At 56.5% G+C, this 10,781-nt stretch overlaps 1 protein-coding gene across 1 annotated transcript; it reads right to left on the bottom strand.

Annotated features, from left to right (window-relative positions):
- Positions 1-587: 587 nt before the first annotated feature.
- Positions 588-8,002, bottom strand: ADM2 (adrenomedullin 2; the record flags this gene model as incomplete). The annotated part of the gene is made up of 2 exons (XM_083401229.1): positions 588-1,329; positions 7,506-8,002. 2 exons carry the CDS (start codon positions 8,000-8,002, stop codon positions 936-938), a joined length of 891 nt encoding a protein of 296 aa, XP_083257355.1. The 3' UTR covers positions 588-935.
- Positions 8,003-10,781: the final 2,779 nt, after the last annotated feature.

Here is a 10,781-nt window from a genome sequence, read left to right as displayed (position 1 = left end):
CCCTTTACCTTTACCTATATATAGGGTGCCTCCATTCTGCATGGACTGGTTGCCTGGCAACATGTGTAAATGGCTTGAGATGCCTGTTAGGTCCATCAATGACCATATAGCAAATATTCAACACAAAAAGCAGCGACAATTTGTTGTTGACAAAGGACAGCTGGACATAGAAAGGGCCCCATTACCTTCAGGAGCTGAGGGCAGCATCGAACCTCAATCCGGCCCTGGCTGTGGCCCCCCCCACGGGAACTTCCACATTTTAAAATGGTTTACATTTTATTGCTGTGCACCACCCTGTTGTTTTATGGAAGAGCAACATAGAAATACATTGCATAAATAAATAAAAAGGAAGGTGGTCTAGGCTGTCTTGCTCTCACATCCTTCAGTTTGCTTTGATGGGTGTTTGGCTCTTGGGCTGACTGCTTGTCCCTGTCGAGCCGCAAGAAGCCTTTCTCGAGTCTCAAGGGACACCCGGAGGGGAGGAGAGTCTGGCATTTCTTTTTACTGTGAGGGGTACTTCCTCATAGAAATGGGCATGGCCTCAGGCCCACCCCCAAATGCATATGAAAACTCTTGGCAAAAGAAAGACCATCACTTAGATGTTTATTATTTTCCATAACAAGTGCAAGTGTGGGAGTTGTGTTTGGTGTAACATTGTGCACAGTCCTTCCAGCCCTCATATGCACCCGCCTCTCCTGCAGGGGGGTCTGGGGGGGCTGCTTTGCTCCTTTCCATCAGATGGCCAAGACACCCCTCAGCCGGCTCTAGTCAGGGCTTGGGCCCTGTTTGCTTCTTCACAGCCCCCTCCAGCAGGGGGGATTCCCTTCAGTGCAGAAACCCCGGTCCAGACTGCCAGAGAGGCCAGGGCAGCTGCTCAGAGATGTGCCAGGGGGAAGGCAGGAGACCCTCTCCGGTCCTGGAGTCCGTTGCTTCCCTCACCCATAGCTGTGGGGGCTGCTGGGGTTCATGGGGGCTGATTCCTGAAGTCCCAACTGGCCCTTCAGAAGCCAGAGCCGATGGCTCAGGTTCTGCACTTGGCAGGTGCCCAGGGCACAGCCGACGCGCATCAGCTGCGCACGCTGCAGGCGGGGGGCTGCGTGGCGCTTTGGACGGGAGGCTGGAGTCCACGGGAGCCGGTGCTGGGGGGGGCTGCCAGGCTGCTGGGGATCCAGTCTGCGCCTGGGGAGGACGGAGAGGTGGAGCCGGCTTCCTGGCGTCGCCACGGGAGGCTTCCAGGCCGGCCACATTCTGGCCATCTTGTCCGAAAGCTCTTCTGTCATCGGCCTCTTCCGCAGCCAGGCTGGTGGGTGGCTTCTGGCCCAGGGCTTCCTGCAACGAGAGGATGGAAGAGGTGCCATGAGCCCTCACCCTCCGCTGGCAAGAGGAGGGATAGAGGCATGTTGGAGCAGGAGCGCAAATACTTGCAGGAGCCGGGCTCACAGAGCAGCCTCAGCCTGTTTATGGGATGTGGAGGAGCGAGGGGGATCAGAGCCGCCTTCCCCCCACCTGCCTGTGTGGTCCCTGGGGGTGCAGGGGCCACACCTACTTCTGCACTGCCCAGGCCCAGAGCCGGCATGTGCCCTCGCAGGGTTGGCTCATGGAATGTTGCTTGAAACGGCTTGGCTGCCCTTGCCCAGAAACTGCGCTCACAATTCTTTCTCATGGAGGAGGAGGGCTCGTCACAGGTGAGTCTGCCTCTCCATGGGATGGTCCAGGCAGGGTGAGAGTGAGGCCTGTCAGAGCAGAAGAAGCACAGACGAAGGCCCAGCCTTGGAGAAAATCATGTGAGGTCTGGTACTGGGAGTCAGAAAATATGACTTGGTCTTGGTGTGTGGAGCTTGTGCAGAGTGTGGGACTATGGGCACCCTTGCTGTGTGTGTGTGTGTGTGTGTGTGTGTGTGCATGCACGCACATGTGTACACTTGTATAGCTGTGACTTGTGTCCCCTTCTCCCTGCTGTGTCCTTTTATGGCCCCTTCTCCCTGCTGTGTCCTTTTATGGCCAATAGACATGCCAGCCTGCCAGGCCATTGGAGATGGCTGCCATTCTCAGAGACAACTGCAGCTCTTCCACTCACTCCCATTTAAAAACCTAATGTTCTGTATTTGGGTTTTCTCTCAGAATTAATTACTGTAATAGGAAGCTGCTTTTTAAAGGGCTCCCCCCCCCCCAATCCTTCATGGGAGGATTCTCTCTGTGGGACCCAGATCCTGAATGAGATCGTGGGAGAGGAGAAGCAGGGGCAGAGCCCCCCTTTTGGGTGGGGAGATGAGCTCCCACCCCAATCCAGGGACAGGTCCCCCTGCCCACATCCTGCTGGGAACCTTGGAAGCTGCCGAATTCCAAGTCAGACCCCTGCTCCATCTGGTTCAGTACTGTCCGCACTGACTGCCAGCAGCTCTCCAGGGGTTCAGGCAAGGTACATGCGCAGCCCTTGCGCCACTGCGGATTGGATCGGGGCTCTGCATGTGGAGCGGGTGCTCTGTCCCTGAACTATGGCCCTTCTCAGATCAATGAGGCAAAAAGTCAGCTGGGGCAGAAGGAATATTTTACACATTTAAATGAAGCAACATTTAATTGCTTGAAACTGGTAGACTTCAACCTCGGCTTTTGCTTTTGACAGATGCTTGTTAAAAGCTCAGCTCTTGGCCTTTGTAACTGAGCAGAGGCAGACCTGCCTGCCTGGCCACCCTCATAGGAAGGGCAGCCCCCCACCTCTGTGGCAGGACGCAGCAAGGGGGGGTCATCTCTTGAGGGCCATGCTCTGCACCAGTCGTGCAGAGACTCGTGAGCTGAGCCCAGAAGCTCCCTCTAACCCCAGCAGTCCCTCCTTGAGGACCTTGGGCGGCCTCTCCGTTTGGTCCCCCGTGAGGCCAGGCCCCTCAGCCTTGGCTGCCTGGAGAGGCATCACGGCCAGCATGTCTCTCTGGGTGGCGGCAACCGTCTCTTCCAGACCACAAGAGAAACTATGTGTAGCCTAGCCCTGACGCAACCTGCTGAGCCACCTTTTCCATTTGAGAAGCGGGATGGGGCGGGGGGAGAGAATGAATGAGGAGAGAGCGAGTGTCAGGTTGGGGCATGGAGAAGGATGTTAGCTTCCTTCCACCAGGGAAGAGGAACTGGTCTGGAGGAGGGGAGGAGGCGGCGGGAGAGACTGGGAGATGGCCGGAGGGAAGGAGCAGGGCGGGAGGCGGGGAGGAGGAGCGCATGCAAGGAGGCAAGGGAGCTGTACCTGCCACAGGACACGTACGCTTGGCAGGCAGGCAGCAAGGAGGGAGCGGAGGCCAGCTGCATCAAAGGCCCGTAGCCCACACACAGGCCAGGTTCAAAAGCCTCTCTCCAAACCCTCACCACAGTTTCAGGTAACAGGACAGGAGGAACTGCCGCTCCCCTCCACAAGTGAGGGCGCCTGGCACAGCTGCAGCTGGGTGTGATGACTGCCTGGCTCTGCAGCGCCCTTGGTCCTCTGGCCTGTGGGGCGTGTGTGTGTGTGTGTGAGAGAGAGAGAGAGAGAGAGAGAGAGAGAGAGAGAGAGAGAGAGAGATGTTTGCTTCTACAAATGCAGCCTAGGATTGCATCAGCTTTTTGAGCTGGCACATCACACAACCGGCTTCTCTTTGGTTTGGGAGCCACTAAGACCTCGAGATCGTTTCTGCACACTTGGTTTCCCCATCCTATACTTGTGACTCTGATTCTTTGCACAGAGGTGGTTTTAGGGTAGCGCAACTGGTTCTGCCCCACTGGGTGTTGGCACCACAGGGGGCGCCAAATTTTATTGTTGAACCACTGAAATTTGAGAGCCCAAGAGCCATCCCTACTTTGCACCTACATGCAGGACTCTACATTTATCACTGTAGGTTTTCATTCTGTTGGTTTCAGCCCAGTTTTCCAGCCTGTCAAGATCTTTTGAACCTGTACTCTTGTTTTCTGAGGTCCTCATCCCCTTCCCAGCTTGGCATCAGCATCCTCCAGACTCCAAGTAATCTAAAGGAATGCTGAGCAGGACAGCTCAAGACCTCCCAGCCGGCGGACACAGAGCCACTCATCGTGGGCACTCAGTGGGCACAGCTGCTCAGCCAGTTTTAGATCCACCTCAAAGGTCAACAAGATAACGTGGGAGACTTTGTCAAATGTTTTGCTGAAATCAAGATATACTATGTTCATTGAAGATAAAGCAACTAGACTAGTCACTCTAGACAAAATGACAGGAGAGAAGGTTGGTCTTGCAAGCCATACAGTTGATCAACCCATTCTGGCTCCTAGTCATCCCGCCGGGAAACCAATGTCCCCACTGTGGAAGGAAGTGTGGATCCAGAATTAGTCTCCACAGTCACTTACAGACCCATTGTTAAAACTGTTTTTATGGAAGACCATCTTACACGGCTACGAGTGATCGCCGAAGAAGAAAGATTTTCTAGATGGCTACAGACTGACCTCTTACTCATCTTGTATTGACCAGTATTTTTTGGAGACACTCCCCTCTTCCCTTTTGCAGACAGACAACATTTGCCCACCTCCAGACATAAACACCCATACCTTCCTTTCACACACACACACACACACACACACACAAACACGGGGGGGGGGGGAGAGAGAGAGAGAGAGAGAGAGAGAGAGAGAGAGAGAGAGAGAGAGGTGATTCATTCCTTGTTTTAGTCACAACCAAATATGATTTTTAAACTGCTGACCATGACTTTGGTAATTGTTTTGGATTAAAAAAACACACCTATATTGTAAGCCATCCTGTGTGGCAAAGTGGGGTGATATAAATACTCTGCTCAAACAAGCCTGTCTGCCAGCTACCCGTCCTCTGCAGCCCTTCCACTCATCCTGGGCGTTAACCCTCCTGACACCATCCTCCCAGGTGTGAAATGTCTCTGCTGCCTGAGATGTCCCCCTGCTTGGCTCATTGCAGTTCCTACTTTCTCATCTGCCCTCTGCCCAGTACTTCCTTGTTGCTTAGCCTTGAATCAGCCTTGATGGAAACTGTCCTGGTACTCTGGGCAGATTCCATCTGCCACAAATGAGCATTTCCTGCCATCCCTGGACGGGGTGCAGGCAAAGCAGCATCTCTTGCCATTAGCTTGAATAGGAAAAATGCCGCAGGAGCTGATGCAACGGCCGGAAGCCTGTGGGGGAGCCACAAACCTAAGCCAAAAATCATAATTTGCACTTCGCCTCAATAAAAGTTTGTCTTTCAGCTGGGAAGACTCCAGTTCCAATCTCTGCTTGGCTGTGCTGACCCTGAACCAGTCTCTCTCCCTTAGGCTGTTCTGTTTCACAGGACTGTTGGGACGATGTGGGTCTCCCTGGAGGAAGGGCAGGTGGGGCTGTAATTAATTCCCCACCCTGCTCTGCCATTGAGGGCCGAAACCAAAGACAACAGTTGCATCACAGTTGAATGCTGGGTAAACACGGAGGCAGGAGGCGCTTGTGGTGACCACGGCCTTCTCTTGCTTAGGGAGCTGTTCCACCCGCCTTCATGGAAGCCTTGCTTGCTTTCCATCTCCAGGCTCCCAAGTGCTGCATGGCTGAGGGGAGCAATGGTTCAGCTGGGCTCCCATTCATCCCCTGGGCTTCCACCGGCTGCTCACCCCCTTTAGCACTGGAGCAGGGGCTAGAGGGACCAGAGAAGATGCTGGCATACTGCCCAGCTGTGGTCCCAAGCAAACAGCTGGGTGCCCCCATCCCCTGGCTCACAGGCAGAGGAGGGAGCAAGACACAGAAGCCAGCCCCCCCCATGCCTTGCCCCCTACCCCCATCCTGTGAGCAGAACTCGTGGGCTGCAGTGGTCAAAGGTCTGCAGGGTCTCCCCACCCCCCACTCTGTCAACACACTGCCTGGAGCTGTATTTTCAACAGCAGCAGAAGAGCCTTGGGGAGACCTGCCAGTCCTTGGCCGAAAACCCTCCATCCTTCTCTGCAGGGACTGGCAGCCTGCCCACTGCCCAGCGGGAGAGCCAGCAGCTCTAGTCCACAGCGCAGCCAGCAGCGTGCCCAGCCCTCCTGCTCCAAGCTCTGCTGAGCCCAAACGATGCCCGCTGAAGCCCTGCCTGCCCTTCCGCTGCCTTGGCTCAGGGGCAACTCTGGTTCAGGTTCACTTCCCCCCAGCCATCCGATGGTCAGGTGACGAGCCAGACGTCCAGCCCTGAGTGCCTGACCACCCCCTTCGGCCTGAACCCTCACCCACTCAGCTGCTCCATGCCTGGCTGACAGAAACACTCTGACTGCCCAGGTGCTTGGAGTCAAAGCATCCAAAGGTGCCAAGTCATGCCGCAGTCACATGCCCCACACAGTCGCCAGCTGGGCAGTCAGCAACTTCGGAGGACCCAGGCACTCACAGCAGGGATCAGTTTCCTCACAGCAGGGATCAATTCTCTCTCTCTCTCTCCTGTACTTGTGCTAAGGCCCAGCTCGCCCAAACCCATTTTCTCTGCCATGTGCCCCCTCCCTACATAAGTCTCGTTTGCACACCCACCCCCTTTTCACAGAGAGGTATCCCAATCAGTGTATAGCCTGGCTTGCTTCCTTAGGCCGCCCTCTCTCTTAGCAGGCAGGCATTTTCCCAGGCAACATATTCAATTGTATATAGAATTTATTGGACAACATTTATATACTGCTTCATTGTCAACGGAACCCCTAGGCAAGTATGTGCATGTGCCTGCTTGTATGTGCGCTCCGTGTTTGTGTGGCTACTAGAGAGCTTCCTTTGCCAAACCTTTTCACAAATGGGAGTTCTTGAAAGGAGATCCTCGCAGGGCTGAAGCGGGTGGCAGGCTGGCATCCCCATTCCAGCCCAGGGCAAAAGCGCAGCCCCCAAAATCCAGGGGGAGGGGATTCCTTCCTTCCCATCTGAGCATATTTGGGGGTATCCCGACCAACACCCCCATTTTAGGCGAGAGCTCCGGGCTGCTGTGTGGAATGCAAGGGCTGGGGGCGAGCAAAGGGTCTTTCTTTAGGCTGATCCCAACAGGCGCGATCCAATTCTCCCAAGAGTAACTCCTGGAGCCCCCCCCCCAACTCCCTGCCCCACCGCGGCGGCTCCCGGACACGTTCGGCCATGGCGGGGGTCGCTCCTCTGCCTGAGAAAGAAGCCGGTTCTCGGGCCGGTCCCTGGAACTCCCTTCCACTGGACCGCACGCCCCTCCCGAAGGGCAAAGAGGGATTCCGCCCCAGCTGGCAGGGGCGAGGGAGGGGCATAGCTGTCAACGTTTCCCTTTTCTTAAGGGAAATTCCCTTTTTCTGAACAGGATTCCTCGCAAGAAAAGGGAAACGTTGACAGCTCAGCGGCTCCCCACACTCTCTGCCAGGGGACATGAAATGGGGGTGAGCAGGCGGGCCTCTCCGCTCTGCTTTGAGGCGGCCTCTGTCGGGGCAGGGCTCCGGTCACCTCTCGGCCCCATTTCAGGCTCCAAAACACCCACCCCACACCCACCCCACGGCTGCCGACCTTCGCCCTCCCTGGAGGGGACGGAGCAGGAGGAGAGTTCTCCGACGGGGACTCACCTGGGCGACAGCGGCGAGATGCGCCCCGATGGGGCGGGCGAGGCGGACTCGGCGCCCGGCAGGTGAAGGAGCAGCGGGAGGAGCGGGAGGAGGAGGAGGCGACGGCGGCTGATGCAAGCGGGCTCCTGGCGCAGCTGGCGCTTCATGGCGGCGCGGAGAGCTCCCTGGCGCGAGGACCCGGTGGGGGGCGCTACCTCGCACGGGAGCCGCTTGGCTCCAGTGCCGTCGTCGGGTGCAATTCTGGCTGGTGGAGCTCGGGCTGCCCGGTTCTTCGGAGCGGCGAGAGTTTCCCGGGAATCCTCGACGGTGAGCTGGCCGGCGCGCTGGCTCTCCTGGACGGCTCCGGCTCCAGGCGCCTCCGCGATATATGACCCGCAGCAGTAGCAAACTGCCTCCCCGCGCCGTCCGACGCGGCTTAAATACCAGCCTCCCGGCCCCTGGGCGCTGCCCGGGCTGGCCAAGCCTCTGGAGGCTCCTTCCGCGACGGGGCGGGGCATCCAAGACCGCCACTGACTGGCTGGGGCCGCCCGGGAGAACGGGATGGCCGTCCGGGGTCACACCTCCCCCAAGCTCCCACGGGCCGCCCTGGGTCTCTCTGCGCTGACGACCCCCTCCCCGCCGCGGGGACGAGGGGCGTCGGAGACACCGGGGAGAATCCCCCGTCGAGGAGGGCGCCTTCGGGGTTCCTGCCTGCAGGGCCTGCGCCGCCCACTAGAGGGCGCCTGGACTCCAGGGATGGCCAGCGATTAGGTCGCCTCGTCCGAAGAGACAAGCCGCAAAGGAGGGACTCCTGGCCGGGGGGTCTGCGCGGCCCATTTCTTCCCCAAGAGCCCCCGCATCCTCGCTGGTAGCCCCTCTGCGCAGGCAGGCAGGCGCCCCGCTCCCCACCCCACTTAGTGGCCAGGCCTGCCCCTTCCGGAGCGAGGAGCCCTTTGGACTGGTCTCGGTCACCGCAAAGCACACCTGCCTGCCTGCCCCACACCTGAGGCCAGGTTTCCAAGGGATGTCGGGGTGGGGCACGTTGGGAGTCTTGCTGGCGCTGTGGATTAGCTGACCGGTGGGGAGATCGCGCAAGGGAAAGGGGGCGCAGCTGCCCCCCCAAAGCAGGGCTCGCGGTCACCGTGAAGCAGCTGGCAAAGATGAAATGGGTCCTCGCCCTCCTGTCAGAGGGGCTGCCGAGGATGCGGGAGCTGAAGATCCAGCCCATGGTTAGATCCAGTTCCCTCCCCCGCCCCGCCCTCTGGCTTGGTCCTGTGTATATTCTCTTTTGCAAATGAAAACTAGCTTGGCTCTTCTGGTCACATCAGCATTAAAAAAAATGATTTCTTTGCAATTCGTGACCTCTCCATTTGAAAATCACTCCGGAGGCTTCTCAGCTAAGTGTCCTCTCGGCAGCTCAATCCAGGGATCCAGAGTTATCTTTAAGAGGATCTCCAAAATTAGGTTAACAGGAGCTCTGCTTGGGCACAGAATGACCCCTGGGGACTGGCAGAGCCAGGGCGGGATTCCTGCCAAGGAGGCCAACTCCACACACACAGACTCCATGGGCACAGGAGAGGTGGGCGGGTTCCATACACAGAAGGGGGCAGCAATAATAATAATAATAATAATAATAATAATAATAATAATAATAATAATAATACTTCTCTCACTCCCTGTCTGGCCACACTTAGGGCCAAGGACTGGGATGGGGTTGCTGAGTCCCAGGATGTTAAACTCCCCCAGGAAGAGGAATTAGGATGAGAAGCCAGGAGGCAGAGGGGTGGGAGGGAAGCAACTGTCCACAAGGCCCAGCAGTCTTACCATCGGAAGGCTGAAACCAGCAATTCCTAGACATTTTTCAGCCACCCGGCCCCCGGTTCCATAAAGGTATTCCTTGTGCCCCTACTCTGTCCTACAAAAAGCAATATTCAGAATAGTGGTTTGCATGACCCAGGAAGAGAGCAGCACAACAGAATTCAAAACAGTAGCAGTTAATTGCACATTTATTCAAAATCCAATTAAAGTTACGTAGTTTAATTAATTTGACAAAACTGATGAACTTGATCCAGTGATAGATGCTTCTCAAAGCCTGATGGTCATTTATACCTCCAGCCCCCCATCACCTCCTGACAACCCCCTGGTACCAACCACTCTGGGAACCACTGGGCTAAACCATCTCATTTCTTCTGCCTTTTTGTCCAGGTTCAGACTCTTTTCTCTCTTCCTTTCTGTGGGAAAGAGAAATTAAAGAGAACCAGAAACAGGAGGCAAAAGGAGGACATTTTGACACCCGGTGGTCAAGAAGGTGAGAATCCTGCCTTTGTGGGGATAAGCTAGTGGAGGGGCGTCTTGTGGCTTCTGTTTTTTAAACCACCCTTAAGAAGACAGTTTCCCCCTTTGCCTCTGAAGACCTGGTGATCCCACTTGGGGGGGGGGCGCGTCCACAAACCCTGCGAGGAGCCTCAGTGCCTCCTTGCCCAGAGTCAGGTACTGGCAGGAGGGGGGGGGGAGCGGAGCCGGAGTCTGACTCAGGGAAGAGGCAGGTCAGGCAAAGGAGGGACCAGGGGCTTCCCCACCCTCTCCTGCCCCACTGTCCCCCCAAAGCAGTGGGAAGAGCAGAGGCAGCTTCCAGGCAAGCAGAGGTGGGGGAAGATAAATAGGGAGGTGGAGGAGAGGGAATGGCTTCCTGCTGCTGCCAATGAAGGATGTCAAGGAAATAATTTGTTGGAAGCTGACAAGAGTGGCATCATCCTCATCCTCATCATCTGCTCCACAGAGTGAGGTACAGCTGCCTAGACACAAGGCTGGTTTGCGTGGGGATTCAGGGCAGTGGGAACTGCTGTGTCAGCTTTGACACTAGTCAACTGCCTTCCGTGTGCATTCCTTAGGCTGGGGAGGGCTCTTGACACCCAGGCATGCAGGAGAGGATCCCGGGGCAAGACTGGATCGTAGAACCATAGAATTGTAGAGTTGGAAGAGACCTCAAGGGTCATCCAGTCCAATCCCCTGCAATGCACAATGTCTTTGAACTGTAAGGCGCCTGGGGCAGGGACCTTGCTTTGTGTTGTCCTTCTACAGGACACGGTTGGTGCTTTAGAGTTCAAAGCAGAAGGACCAAGCATGGGCAGAGCCAGGATGTAGGTTGGGGTGGCAGGCTTTGTGTTGGGGGGGAGCAGAACCAAGGGATCTGTGACATAATTGGTCAGTATTTTTATTTACTTGATTTAGGGGGCCAGCTGCCCCTCCCTGCCCCCTGGCTGTGCCCATGGGACCAAGGGCAGTCACAGTCTCCAA

The sequence above is a fragment of the Podarcis tiliguerta genome, assembly GCF_965153285.1.
Source record: "Podarcis tiliguerta genome assembly, chromosome: 10".
Lineage (NCBI taxonomy): Eukaryota > Metazoa > Chordata > Lepidosauria > Squamata > Lacertidae > Podarcis > Podarcis tiliguerta.
The sequence above is the reverse complement of the archived record's forward strand: the minus strand, read 5'-3'. Positions and strand labels throughout refer to the sequence as shown.